General features: G+C 37.0%; 1 protein-coding gene across 4 annotated transcripts in view; it reads right to left on the bottom strand.

Annotated features, from left to right (window-relative positions):
• Window positions 1-7269, bottom strand: part of MYT1L (myelin transcription factor 1 like) — a 132723-nt gene extending 125454 nt beyond the window's left edge. For all 4 annotated transcript variants that reach the window (XM_035889902.1, XM_035889901.1, XM_009634269.2 and 1 more), the window contains exons 1-3: window positions 7215-7269; window positions 6999-7032; window positions 6638-6700 (exon numbers count right to left, since the gene is read on the bottom strand). In XM_035889902.1, coding sequence (XP_035745795.1) covers window positions 6638-6700; window positions 6999-7032; window positions 7215-7269 — 152 coding nt within the window. The remainder of the gene's footprint in view (window positions 1-6637; window positions 6701-6998; window positions 7033-7214) is intronic.
• Between the last annotated feature and the right edge of the window lie 8181 nt (window positions 7270-15450).

Below are 15450 nucleotides of genomic sequence, written 5' to 3' on the forward strand. Positions count from 1 at the left end.
AACTTGCTGCCGCTGAAATTGCTATTCCCAATCCAGATGGTGGTAGGAGGAACTGAAGTGTGGCTCCTTTGTGCAGTCACCTCTAGACAATGGCCGCTAACATGCAGACCCACATGCCAATTGCTGGTGTATATTTGGTTGACGTTTCAGACCCAACTTCGCACCTTTCCAATCATTAATCAACAGTCAGACAAAGGATATATTGCTGAATCCAGACAGCAGCCAACACAGACCTCTAATACATTATGGATTCTCTGTCAGCACATTTATTTATTGTTTGCAGTGTTCTGTTTGAAAATCCCTATGCTCTTTCACTTATTTTATTTAATTATTTATTTATTTACTTATTTCTCTTTAGCTGGATTTAACAAAGCAGCGAAGCTTCATTTATTAACATTTTTTACAAACCCTCAATGGTGTATTACTTTATATAAAATACATTTATAATATTATTCTTGGTATTTACCACAACTTACCAAAACCTTTAGCAAATATACTACTAAATGAAAGAGAATTAAATTGCATAGGCAATGCAAGGGTACAGTTTTTCCTCAGGTAAATATCCAGTGAACCATTTTATCATTATTTAACACTGTAATAAAGGTTGACTATCAGCTTAGAGAGAAACGAATACATATTTGTGCATACTTCCAGCATTCAGTGGGATTTTTTCACAGTATTATAAAAGCAAGCAACAATAAGACCTCACTGTTCTGTGGTTAGGCTTTAACACAAACGCATCAGTGGACCTTGGGTTCTGCACAGCGTGCAACCATGCTCTGCTATCAAATTAATGTTAAAATATGTATGTCCTGGCTTCTGATTTATAATATCGTTGACAAATAGTAAAAAGGACAGGCATGCCATAAAGTTTATGGATGGAGTGATGGCATGCACAATGATGTCTCATAAAGAATAAAGGGGGAAAAGTTATTTATTCTTGTGGATTCAAGAACTAAAATACAGATAGACTGGCTGCGTGCACAGAATTTTTCATAAATATCCCACAGTGCACCCTGTTGTACAGCAGCCATACATTAATTAGAGCATTCAGCAGACACTGCAATGTGTTACACTCACCCAAGTGAATCTTCATTTTTCACATGCAGGGCCTTACTAATTAAAATCAGCTTTGCAATTAAATGTGGAAAATTGTGTTAAACTTTCAAGCATGGTTTAGAAAAAATGTATTTATTTTTAGGGTATTTTATTTTGATGCAAATGAATTCTCCATCAAAGTGAGACCAGTAAAAGGGAGGTATGAGGATTTCTCTTTTTTGTATTATAGATGCTCCTCTCAGTTGCAAGTTGCAATGCTCCACTATCTCTCTGCCAGTACCTGGCCCTGTTCCAATGCTTTTAGTGAGTGCTATCTGTCAAGGCATGAATAATACAGCCCCTAGGCTGTCGGCAGAATCCAAATGAGGCATACATCAGGAAGCAAGCACTCGACTTTAGCTCCAGAACATGCTCCTGTGAAGACAGGCAATTATTCACCCACGGCTGCAGCCATGGCAATCAAACTGGTGGGTGAAAAGGTATATGAAATGAAAAAATTTGAATAAGAAATATGGCACAACAAGCCACAGAAATTCGATAATTTTCTAATAAGAGGGAGACGTTTTGAGTCTTTTAATTTTGAAGTTTGGGAGCCTGAATTATTTTACTCACTCTGTTCTAAAATCTAGACAACTACACTACAGTGCATAATGCCAAGGCAATACAAGGGTATGTGGGGCTTTTCCCAACAAAACAGCAACACTAAACTCTACGGCATCTATAAACTCAAATAAATCTGTTGTATGAAGAGACAAAGCTCATGCTTAAAAATTAAAAGATGGTCAAAAACATTCTATCTATATAATGTAATAGAAACACAGACAGCCTAGTAAAGCAACAAAGAACTGGTTGATACCAAGAAATTTGGTGGAAAATTAAAATGCAATATATTTTATAGGGTTAGGGACAATTCATACATCAGAGATCCAAGACCAGACTATTTCATAATCCTCCTTCATTTTTGAGACTCAATTCTTTTTGCAAGACATTGTATCAGTGATTAATGAAAAAAAAATCCCTTACAAATGCAATATGAACTGAAGAAAAGGCCTGCAAAATTCCTTGGTAGATGAAATGTTTAAGTTGGTTTATTTCACCTGAATTCTTATTTTCAGCAATCAAATTGAAATTCAAGATACAGCGAGAGCTATATCAGTATTTCCATTTTAAATCTGAAGGGCTTATCATTTGGCCTTAACAATTCATCCTCCAATGAAATCTGATGCATATTGTTTCAAACTAAGATTGTGTTTTGCTTTAATTTCTATACAATGGCTTTATCTGCTTTCAAATATGCACTGATGTATGCATTAAAAGAACCCTAAGTTAATATACACAGTGCCACGCTACCAGCTTAAGATTCTTTTTAGGGCTCTTATTTGTTAGAATGTGTTTTGTTCTGAAGCATGTGGTATTTGGCAAGTGATTAATCCATTACAGAATCTAATTGCTTTTGTTACTTGAGAAAAAAATTAGACTATGATGTTAAGAAGTTTTTAAAATAGGCCATTGCCCGTAATCAGTATTTTTTTAATGGAATCTAGCTAGGATTTTTATGATGTGTCTACATACCTATTTATACGGCATACCATAGGCATCTATTTGGTATATGGTGTGTTGAAAAAAAAATGCTAAACGCACAGCAACACAGCAGGGTGTAATGTTTCTAAACCCGTCATTCACATCTACTCAGTAAATAACATAGGCCAGTTTGCTCTCAGTTACTCTAGAGCAACCATGGGATTTGCACCTGCAGAACAGACCAGAAACGGGATTGGCTTTTACATTTATTTTTGTATACATAGAACATGAATCCTGTTGTCTTTAAAGTTGATTAATGAAACTGGCAAAGTTCCTACTAATTGAAATGAAAGAGCACTCGAATCTATGTTTTTCTTCAGATGCTTAGCCAACACACGTCCTGAAAACACAGCTCTGGGTACTCTCTCCTGGTGTGGTTTGAGTAACTGCTATAGACCCAGATGGACTGTTCACAGCTAAAAGTATTCAAGGATCTGGACCAAGCTTATTGTTCAAAATTAATTCCCAGCTCTGAACATATAACGTATACTGTTCATTATTATGCTGCTGTGCACAATGGACCTGAAGTGCTACCGAGTGAAGAAACTAAACAGTATCAGGATCATGGCCCAGGGAGAGGCTCTGGTTCTCACTCCTGAGATTTGAATACTTTTCTTGTCTCCACCACTATCTGAACGTGGTTTTGGCTTATTTTTTGTTTTTGTTTTCATATCTTTCAAAACATTTGCTTTTCTTTTTATTTTTTAGGACCTGACACTGCAAAGATACATGCATGTCTTTAACCGCGTGATCTGGGAGTAGTTCAGTTGGCCTCAGGTGCCTGGGAACATAAACAACAGGTACCGAAGTCCTATCTGTGTAAACTCTGACATCTGGGCACTGCCTCATGCTGTGCATCATCGACAGTACTAGAGGGGCCATGATAGCTTTGGCTTTCTAGGTATTACTAAAATAAAAAATAAATAAAAAGAAAAAAAGAGGTGAGTCTGCTCTGAAGAAGGTAGGCACACCGCCTAACTTTGGGCACTTACCCTCAGTGCCCAAACTGGGATGCTAATCTTTCTGAAATTTCTATGCAGTCACTGGAGAGAGGTGCTTTCACCAAGTTAATTTTAGAGATCCTAGCATCCTGCCCTAAGGTGCCGTGCAGAGAAGCCTGTCCATCTTAGCTGCCTATTAGCATGCCCAGCTAACAAGCTAAAATTAAGCACCAAACTCAAGAGCTGAGAGCAAAGTACCAACTAAGTCACACAAGGTTTCACTTCAAACTCAGATTTGACACAAAGAAAAAAAATCAAAAAGATGGAAATGATACAACAAACTATTACCACTGTTACCCTAACTAGTACCAGCCTTGTGTTTCCATACACTTCAAAGGAAACATCAATGCCATATAAGGCCTGTTTGTTTCTCTAGCTAGCCCAACATTACAGCTCTTTCAGAATTAAAAATACAATTGGGGTGCAAAACATATGATAAAACTCTCCTTTAACTTCTACCCGGTATGTTATCAGCAGAACAATGTTTTATCCCCTGAATCCGAAAATTTGAAAGGATCTGTCCAGTTCAAGTTAAATGTAGTTTCTGAACATGGTTTTCACATTGGTATTACCAGAATAGAATTACAATGCAAAAAAACCCTGAAATTCCAGGGACCTCAAGATGTTATAGAAGAAATAGAATTCTGGAGCGCTCTGACTACATCTAGTGGAAGCAAATACATTTCATTCCTAATAATAAGCTGGTCTAGTATTGTGAATGGAAAGGTCTTAACCTCATTAAAATGCTCTGTAGGTCTAAACAGAATTGAGTTAGGCATCATCTGAGATATGCAATTCCCCTAACACATCAAATTTTTAAGACAGTCTGATTTCCTTGGAAGAAATGTTTGAGGGTCTTTCCCACCCAAATAGCAAAATAGAAAAAAGAAAAGGATAAATTCCTTCAGATTTTTTTCAAAAACTTAAATTGACTAGGTGTTGGTTGGATGAGATAAAAAATTACTACTCTTTCAGAAAATAGTTATGTATGTTGAAAACCTCGACAAAGAAATTTATGTTTTTACACTAAATAAGACTTATATTGTTTAAATATAATTTGATTAGTGGATTGGCAATCAGGGTGACAAGAAAACATAAAAACCCCACAAATTCCTTAGCCAGTAGAAAAAAAAAGGAATTTTTGATGTATTTCCAATTTTTATTCTTTGCACATCCGCCCAAAATTTCATTTAATTAACAGCTCTGAGATTCAGTCTGTTCGTGTACTGACATACCAGAATCATGTCAAGAAAGCAAAATATGGAATTAACGTCTCAAAACTGCATGCAATCTTTCCAAACCTCACATCTATTCCTTCCCCCTCATGAAACGGGTGATCTTACGCAAACACAGCCACAGAGATCGAAGCTAGAGCAATTGAGAAGAAGTCAGATTTTTTTTAAGCTAAAGAGCTTATGGATGTTTCAAGAGTTTTGTTTTTGAAATCTGCACTCAAATCCCATGAAGTGTAAAGAAATGTACCTCCTTACTATCTTGTAACTAGAAGGGACATTATAATCATGTCATTTAACTGTTGACTGCTCGTGAAATTTCTGAGGGAAAAGAAGGATTTGGTGCCATCCATTAATCACTGATGAGGCTTGTGTTTACATGAAGAAAATGGACAAAAGAAAACCATGGTTTGAAATGAGAAATCACAAGTGAATTTAAGAAGAATCATTTAAGAATGATTTTGGTTACTTTTCCTAAATCAGTGTTCCAATCTAACCAAATCCTTCAATGACCACAAAAATGTTACCACTTCCCTGAGTGAAAGATTAGGAAAAGAAATTATGAATATAATTATTTTGTGGTTTATATTTGTAAATGTAATTCAAAAAAAATTAATAACAGGCATATCACTTTTCTTGTTCTAATTTTTCTAAATATTTTCTGGACTTGACCCTTCATTCACTGTTAAGAAAAAAAGGGACATCAGTGGACTGAGTGGCACTGAGTGGACTGACATGTCACTGTTTGATATCTTTTCCTGTTTCAAACAAATGCTGCACCCGCAAGTGTATTCAATTTAATTCATAAAAAACTTATGCCCTCACTACAAAGCAGTTACCAGATTTGGTGTGAAATATGTGTTTTTATAAACACCCCAAGTGCTTTAAAACCTGAAAAAGTCAAGAATGAAAAAAAATCTTAACAGTTTCAGGAAAATTTAACACTGGTTTGAACGCCTCCCTCTATTCAGAAGAGAGATGGCCAAAACATCAGCCATTTTATCTCCTACAAAGGGCTGCTGTATAAAACATGTTAAATGAAATGCACAGCATGTGAGAAAAAATCATGTATACTAGAGCTGTTAAATTTTCAAAATATTGCAGAAGAAATTCATGGACAAATGATTCAGGAGAGGAATGCTGTTTATACAACACTATTGAACATTGACATTGCAGACACAGAAATGTAAAGACTGAACTCTAAATTAATCTGAAGCACATGCAGTATGTGTAACATATGCTACCTTGACATATTATTAACAATAAACAGCTAAAAACATTTTCTTAAAGGAGACGTCTCCACAAATCATGGTTTAGAAACTGAAGTAAAGGTATTTATAATGTAACATTTGAACCCTGAAGTCTTATTATCACTGATTTGTCTTGGGCTTTGACCTTTGAATCTAACCTGATCATTGAACTTAAAATGTTCAGAAGCTTGTTTTCATTCAGTTATAAAATACATTAAATAACAGAAGTCACACTGGCACCAACATGTCAGTATGGCCAAATTTGAATTTGCAACGCATGAGCAAGAGAACTGTATGCAAAAATTGAGAGAAGATTGACAATGAGAACAAGTTTCCTCTGCAAAAATGTGAATTAGATTTCGTGTGACATTCAGAAAGAAAAAATAAAGCTAATCCAAATGGCTTCTAGAATGTCTAATTGCTAATTTTTATCATTGTTTGGTTTATCAAGGTCATGCCAGCTAACTTGTTTACCAAATCTCTTCACTAAATTATGAAAAATTACCGATATTACCTTCTGTGCCTTGCATATTTGCCACTAACATGACCACTGCCATCACAGCCAGGCGTGGGACAGCTGCAAAAGAGAAAGAATTAATTATATAGGTGCTGGTGTGCTGCAGAAAGATTATACTAAAAGCAGGCAGTAGGTATTACAGAGATGGAGGGCAACAAAGACAGAAAGAGAAATCAAATAACTGAAGGGAAAAAAAAGAGGGGATGCTTTTTATTAGCAAGTCTTAAGGGAATTAATTTCATCAGTGCAGCAGGGCATGAGCAAACCACCAATGAACTTGAAAGTGCATTATACCCATTAAAAGGCATGAATTTTCTAAATTGCTAATGGGGATACATTTTACACTCAGAGCACTAACCTGAACAGCTCTTGTATGGCTGGTTCCACGGGAACTGCAGAGAGATGGAAAATATATAAAAATTTATCATCTATTACAAGTACCCCTCTTCTACAGAAAATTACCAGAAAGGTTGTGTAAAAGCAAGGGTCAGAATGAATCGTGCAGAGAGATTCTGGAGGATGAAGGTCACCCTGAGCGGGGGCCTTGAGTGATTTACTGAAGCAAGAGACGTACCTCGAACACCTTTGGAGCGTGTGCGATGGCGCTTCTCGTCTGCATCCACCTCCATCTGGGAATAGATTAGCAGGCAGTCAATGTTCTTATCCTGCATGCACAGACTATCAATGCACAGACTGATACAGTCTCTCACACAATTTATTGACACTATTTTAATTCCATTTTATCCTATAAGGGGAAGTCCACCTTACAGGGGATTTTTAGGATCTTTATGTTTATTTAAAAACAGAAAACGCGGTAATTTCTGCTTTATGCAGTCGATTTGCATGCCCTGCTTTTACAGCAAATTGTGTGCAACTAAGTGCTGGTTCCTCTTTTTTTCTGACATAAACCCCTGATTACTCCCATATATTTTGAAACAAAGATTCAATAGATTTCTATACAATTTAAAACTAAAGTCAAGGGGGTTGTACACCATAGCTGGCTTTCTAACCAAATGCTGTGCTGTGGGAAAGAGAGGAAGTAATAATGAGTGAAAAGGAGATAAAGAATCATCATTAGAACTTCAAAGATTTCACGTTATTTAACATGGCATTATGACCTTTGCCAATGTGTTTCGTTGTTCAGATGTGGTTTTCAAATTTCAGGAATGGGCTCACGTGCTCCATATGGCTAAATCTTTACCTTCATTTTATGAACAGCATGTAGCTTTCTATGCAGTAATAAATATAAGGCAATCCTAAATATTTACCGGACAGGGGCAGGGCTGCAGATTAGACCTAGGGAATTATCATAAACACTGATCTATAGTAGTTGCCGTAGGGCCACATGGTTTCTTCTGACCTTCCATGTACTACTGCCACCAAACCTTCAAAGCTAAACTGCCTAGGCTAGCTAGAGTTTATGATTTTGTACAACACAAGCAGATTGCACTGAACTACGCTGAGACTGTGTCAGGGAAAATATATGCAGTATGTGGTTCATCAGCTCCTTTCGATGTGGAAGAACGGGATGGCAAGATGGTTCTGCAGTGGTTCATACATAGAGATGATGTTGTAAAGGTCAGGAAGCACAAATATTGACCATGGGGCTCTAGTTCCCCCAGAAAAAAAAAATCAGTCACTGGTTTATAGCAACATCCTTGGATTGGTATCTGGTAAGATGGTCACATATCTCATGCAAAAACATGGAAATATGTCCAAGTGACTTGCAGTTAACCCTTCAATCACATCACTTTCTTTGGTCAGTACCTTAACACAAATGATGTGGGGAGTAACTAACAAGGAAGAAACCAAGGGGTGCTTTTACGGAGCAGCCTCAACTCATTACATCAGGAGGGAAGAGTCAGCACAAAAACATCTGTGGGTGACAGGGATTTGGTGGAAAGACAGGGCCACTCCCACAAGGTTCTGTGCTACTGATGTAGTTCTGCTGCTTGGTAGTCGCCCTGTTCCTGGCAGTGTGATTTATTCCACACTACAGGAATGATCTTAAATAAACAGGTATCATGAAAGCTAATACAGCACCAGCCTCTATTAGGAGGGTTCAGTGCAGCCTTCCAACGGGGACCTTTGCATCACTTAGAGTGGATTTCATTTTTAAATGAAGACACCTACAGATAGCTGTGTGCATATACACCAGGAGCGTAACATTCCATCATCTTTGACTAATGGTGCTATCTGAGATATCGTAAGGTATCCCATGAAGCCTTCAAGGTACAGAAGGGTACAGATAGGTCCTCTGTTATATCTGCCAACTCTGTGTAGATGTTTCAGATACCCTCTGGCAGCAGAAATGGCACCAGCTGCGTATGCTTAGGCAACTGAACTCATCCCTAGTTAACATAGCCACCAGAGCTCAGGAACAATTCCTCTGGTCAGCTACTAGGCATTACTTCAGGTTGGCCAGAATCAGCCTCTAGGCACCTTTGCCCATACTGTCTAGCTCTCCATCGGCTACAGCATGAGATACTTGGCATATCTGTAGATACCTACTACAGGCACCTAAACGGAATCTTAAACTTTAACCCATCCACAGTGTCTATCCTACACCTTGGGTTCACACCCTGGCTGGCTTCTCAGCTCTTAAGATCTGATATGCGTTTGAAGTTTTTCAAGTTGCCATATCAAAGCACAGAATAGAACACAGATCTCTGGAATATAAAAAGTACCCACTAGATAATGATATTCTTTTCATTTTACTAATAAGAAAGCAGTACATTGTGCTACTCTGGAACTCTTGCAATGTGTAAGGACTTGACAGGAGACCAGAAGTGGAGTTACTTGATCTTCAGCCTAGTATGTTTTTTTAAAAGTTTGAAAAACATTATCTAGCATCATTTGTCACCGCTGAAAAATCTGCTGAAAGAACTATTATGATCTTAACCTGGAAATGCTGCCACAGTTGTTATGATAGTCTGTGTAAATTTAGAAGGGGCAAACTACAAAACAGATTTGCCTGTCTTTCTAAACCAAAGTAAGCACTTCAATTCAAGAATGCTGTGAGTACACTTTTAACTACACTGACAGTCAAAGAAGAAATCACTAAGGTGGAAAAGCCCCTGTAGGATCCACACAATCCAGATCCAGAAGCAGGTCAAAGAAGTGAAAAAAAGATTTTAAAAGCTGCAGGCATGCAGTGCTATTTTAAATTTTGTTGTGTATCCTACATAGCCTGCTGCTTCTCCAGAAAGGCAGAGATCTACCTGCCTTTGTCTGTGACCTAGATGCCCTGTCATATATGGCAAGGTGTGTCTTGGATGCTCTGTGACACATCAAACGATGGCAGGTGCCTATGTTTAGCCAATGGAATCTTGCTTTGACCTTATTTATACGCTCACTCACAGATCTTCAAGACTTTTGTCTTTCATATCAAACCTTCAGCCTTCATCCCTCCACATATTCAATGTTGGATGCTGGGAGTAAGCAATTTCCTGAAATTCTAAATCAGATGCACATTGGTTCCATGAAAGAACGGTCACCTGACAGCCTACCTTAGCAGTCCCCAGATGCACTCCTAGCACTTCCGTGGCCAGGAACAGAATTCTGCCCCCAAGGTCATTAATCCCACACAAACACAGTCTTCCTCCCCATTTTCACATGCAGAAAAAGGGAAGGTGGACCTTAGTGACTCACAAGGAGATCACCTCAGCAGTACTACTTTATTCATGACTTTTCTGTTGCAGTTTTGCAGAATACTGAGTCACTCTCCCAGAAGAGAATGTATGAACACCAAGGACAGGCTGGCTAGTATTAGTTTTAGCCTGGCATCTAAGAGGAGACATCTACAAGTTTATGTATGAAAGCAAAGAGCAAGGCATCAGGAATAGGAAGAGAAGAAATTCTTAATCTGGCTACAAAAAGAAGCTCTACACATGAAAATTGAGAGGTCTAAGTTCTTAATTCTGAGGGGAAAAAAAAAATGTCTTGGTAGAAATTAAATCTGGTAAGCCATAATTGAAAATAATCAAATTACTGGATATGCCTTACTTAGGGATGATGGGCAGAAAGAGGTAGAGCTAGCAACTCTGTATCACCATTACGTACATTATGTTATCGAAGATTTAGAGAAACAAGACCCTAAATAGTTATAGATCAGTGCTCTAACTAACAAATCACAAGATGGGGTACAAGAGAAGGTCTCTTATATTGGAAAGTATGTTGAAGACAACCAACTAGGACACGAAACAGGTTGAGTAGTTTCTTTAGCATTGGAAAAAAATGGGAAGGAAAAAAATCTGTGTTGTGGTGAAGGATTCTTACGGGGTGGCAGAAGAATGCTATAACCACAGGAGTATCATTGAAGTTTCTAAAAATTGTATCTGATAAATTTCTCGTGTAAGAAATGATTTAACCATCTCAAGGGAAGTCTATACTAAATCTCACTTTTCTGGGTAAAAATGAAAAAAAAATCCCTGTGTGGTCACCTGCATGCAGGAAATGAAGATTTGTTCTCTCTTAATGTACAGAATCTGATCCCAATAACTAATACACACACGCACACACAAACACAAGGCACTTTGAAAGTGTCAGTGTACGAAAGCTGGAAATAAGCATATGCCTAACTAAGTAGAAGAAAATATTTTAACACAAAATGGCTATGATTAGGAGCAGCTGAAAATACTTAATTAAACATTAAAAAAAGGTGCATAATAACATCAGAAGGATGCACTAATAGAAAAGAAAAAAAAAGTAATAAACCCTCTTGAACAATCCAAAGCTTAAGAAACCAACTTGTAGCTCATGAGGATTAAAAAATAATTCAAATGCTTGTATACAGATGTAGAGCAGTTTACTAGTAAACATAAACTATCAATAAGAAGAACTAAAATTATCAGCTGAATGGGAAACGTGGTAATAACAAGAAATTACTTAAATATATTTGGAAGAAAATAACTTTTTTTATTATTTGGAGATAATTAAGAGCTGGTTTTATTAACCATCAAGGATTTTTTAAAAAAGTAAAAAAAGCAGCTGGTTCTTATTTTAAAATCAAAGTCCCAGTCAATGTTTACACCCCAAAATTAACATAGCCTGATAGTTCTCCAAGACATTGCTGTTGATATGAAACACTCTTGGAACACTTGGGAAATGCTGGAGAACTGAAAAAAAAATCTGAAAAATTGTACTTGTAACTGTTTAAATTAATCTTTACTAAGTGCTGAGAGGATGGTGTGGCTCACTGACATTGACATTCCTGACATTGGCCCTTAGTACCATCATACAAAAGCTGATATGGGATACAAGGCAATGACGTAATTAGCACCAGTCAACACTTTATCATGGAAAATCTGTAGTCAAAAAAACACTTGAAAATGCTCTGTGATGATACTTTAAAATTTGTCGATAAAGGTAGCTATGTTAGGATATGTTATACTTAGATACCTTTTAAACATTTTACTTTCCCTCACTGAGCAGTCAGAGAATAAAATAAGCACTTCATAAAAACAGCATATTTATGACAGATAACAAATATTTCTCCAGAAAGAAGTATTTTGCATAAAAATTACTTTCTTTGCAAAAATGATTGTAAAAATTAAAAAATACATATTTAATAACAGCTTTTCTACTATAATCCCACAGGTATATGCTTTAGCCCTATAGTAATCAGTATCTTCACCAGTATTCTGGAAGATCATATGCTACTGAAATATGCAGATAACACAGAAATTAATGGAGTGATAAACTATGCTGGAGACAGGCCAGTTACATATACTGGCCTGAGTTGTTTGGCAGATTTGGCTTATCTGAAGAACATGCCAATTCCAAGGTCCTGTACCTATGGACAAAGAATGTGGGCCATGGCTGAAAGCATAAAGATCATAATCTGTAAGGCAAAAACTGTGAAGAGGATCTGGACAGCCAGATGAGCACGTGCAATTTCTGTGCTGCTGTAGCTGAAGGGCAGAATGTGATCCGTAGCTGCACAACCTTTAACGCTGTATTAATTTTCCAGAAAACCACTGAGGTATTCGGATATGGTCAGTACCTTCTAACAATAGAGGGCAAGTTCTCATCAGGACCTTATCTATTTTTCTGTTAGCGTGCCAGATACCCTGTTGGAGACCTCAGGTTTTTACAGTATATAGATTTAAAGCTATGAGTCTCATCATAGACTTAGCTGAGACTAAGCTCCCAAAAGTTTCAGAATCAGCACTGCTCTCCTTATCTCTAGATATGCTCACATATCTACCATATGGGTTTCCTCGGGGCTGCCAACTGTGAGGGATCCAGAGCTTTAGGCTCCTTTCCAGGACAAATGGCGATTTTTGCTCCCTCGTGGGAAGGTAGTTCAGCATTTTCTTCCCTTGCAGGCAGGTAGTCCTGAAAATGATCCTTCTTGTTAAAATCACCAGGGTATCTGAATTTCTTGCTAGAGGCATGAAGGCTGCAAGGTTCAGTCCCAAGTTCCAAAACTTCCAGCTCAGCCAACCCTTGCTTAGTGAATTATTCTGGTTTCCCTCTAGCCGTGATGTACCAGAAGTCTAGAAAGCCATGAATGAGCTAAGAGCCTTAGATCTGGACTTCCAAACTTTTTCCTTCACAATATTTTTCTTACCTGGATTTCTTCAAATCCAAAAACTGGATTTTCAAATACTCTCAAAAATCATCCAATGTTTATTTAGGCAGAGCATTCCCTGTCTCTACTACACAAAGGTAGAAGATGATCATTTAGGACCTTAAAAATCTATGGCAAGTATTGGTAAATATTACAATTACTGCATAATTGTTATTGCCAACAAGTATGTTGCTAAAATTATGCAAAATCTTGTTTTTCCCTAATAAGTAGAATTAGACATACTTACAGTGTGATAAAATTAAAATGTTTAGAGACAAAAACTCTGATTTCCTGAAAATGTAGTTAATTGATTATATAAAAAGTTTGCAGTTTAAAATTCTTCTCCTTGTGACCGTAAAGCTACTCAGTAAAGGAATGTTTTCAGCCAGCCACGATGCAAGATTCAAATTTCTACAGGTAAGATTCCTGTACTACTTTTATAGCCAAGATTTGCTCAGCATTTATTGTTATAACTTCAAAAATGTTCTTTCTTCTGTGTGCAAGTTAAATGAAAGGATTTAAAGAAAATTTTTTTAATCTAAAATCTCAAGAGAATGAAATAAAATATGTCAAATGTATTTCCCTCAGTTAAAATACTTGTATATTCTCATAATCAAAGAAACATGACCTGGAAGATTATAAATAGTTTATGTTAGCAGTGTATCCCATACTATATTAGTAATTTGTGCAGTCTTCCTAAAAACATTGTAAACAGACCTTCTACTGCTCTCCTCAGAAAATAACAGGCAAATCCAAATTCTAACATACCTTTTTCAGCATGTCTGTATTCAAAAGCAATTCATTTTCTAATAATGATATTTGTCAAGTATGGCTCCTGATAATCTAAACAAGTTTTCAGAAGCTGGATATGTTTTATGAAATACTATTGAACCTATTTGTTAAATAGGACAATTACCAATGACTTCAATGGGTCCCCAAATATCTCTGTGCTTTATTACATACTTTTCACTAAACGGAAGTCGATAACAATACTCTTTCAGCATCCTGACCTCCACTCTCATGTAATAAAAGACAAAAAACTCATAATTGGAAACACCACTGTGTAAAATAAATAATAAAATAATAACCTAGATTTAAACTGAAAGTACAGGACAGAATTTTTTACAATGTATCTATTAATTTACTTTAAGGTAAATGAAGGTTTTATTTCCAGAGTTTTGTGCAATACTTATAAAGTTCTGTGTCAATATGAACTCATGCAACATGACCCAGAAGAAAGAAAAGGTAATTGGAGAGACTAAGAAGAAAAAAGATGCAGAATATATATTAATACAAATTAACTGAAATCTGGATTAAATTAATTTAAATTTCTTTCGGACAATTGAAAATATCAATGCTTATCATGTGATGTCTACCACGGTAGTTTAACTACAAAGTTATGGCATTATTCCAGAGGTACATTAAGATTCTGGGGAATTAGAATGTGCAGATCAAGTTAACCTAAACCTGCTCTCAATGTGTATGTACAAAACCTTGACTCTCCATATGACACCAAAGCTTACTTCTAAAGACCTGATCCCTAGAGTCAATATAGAGCTTCTTACTCAATGCACTGAGGTTTCAGTTGGACTTAGTGATGCAACTTTTATGACAATATGCTCCAGCAGATCTTCCTCTCCCCTAAGTGTCAGTAGGGTAGACCAAACCTAAATCAATAACAATATTTGACCCTTAATTTATGCCTTACTAATCATCGTCTTGTAAATTAATTGCATTCTAGGACAAAATAACTGCATTTGTGCATGAAGAGAGAGAAGCAGATGTCATTAACCTCAACTTTAACAAGGTTTTTGACACAATATTCTTGTATCCTCTTATGACTGTATGTGCATAGTCAATTCTTTAAAATCATTTCTTAGTATTTCAGTCCCCTTAATTAAATGTGGCCTATTACTGCTCTTATCAGTGCGTGTGTGGAAGACAACTTCCTGACACAACTGGTGAGTGAACCAACTAAGGAAGGTGCCCCGCTGGACCTGTTGTTTGTGAACAATGAAGGCCTTGTGGGTGATGTGATGGTTGGAGGACGCCTGAGGCACAGCGATCATGAAATGACAGAATTCTCGATTCTTGGAGAAGAAAAGGAGGGGAGTCAGCAGGACTGCCACCTTGGACTTCTGGAGGACAGACTCTGGCCTGTTCAGAAGGCTGGTTTCAAAGTCCCTTGGGAGGCAGTCCTAAAGGGCAAAGGAGACCAAGAAGGCTGGACGCTCTT

This window comes from Egretta garzetta, unplaced genomic scaffold (genome assembly GCF_000687185.1).
Source record: "Egretta garzetta isolate BGI_Z169 unplaced genomic scaffold, ASM68718v1 scaffold62, whole genome shotgun sequence".
NCBI classification, from domain to species: domain Eukaryota; kingdom Metazoa; phylum Chordata; class Aves; order Pelecaniformes; family Ardeidae; genus Egretta; species Egretta garzetta.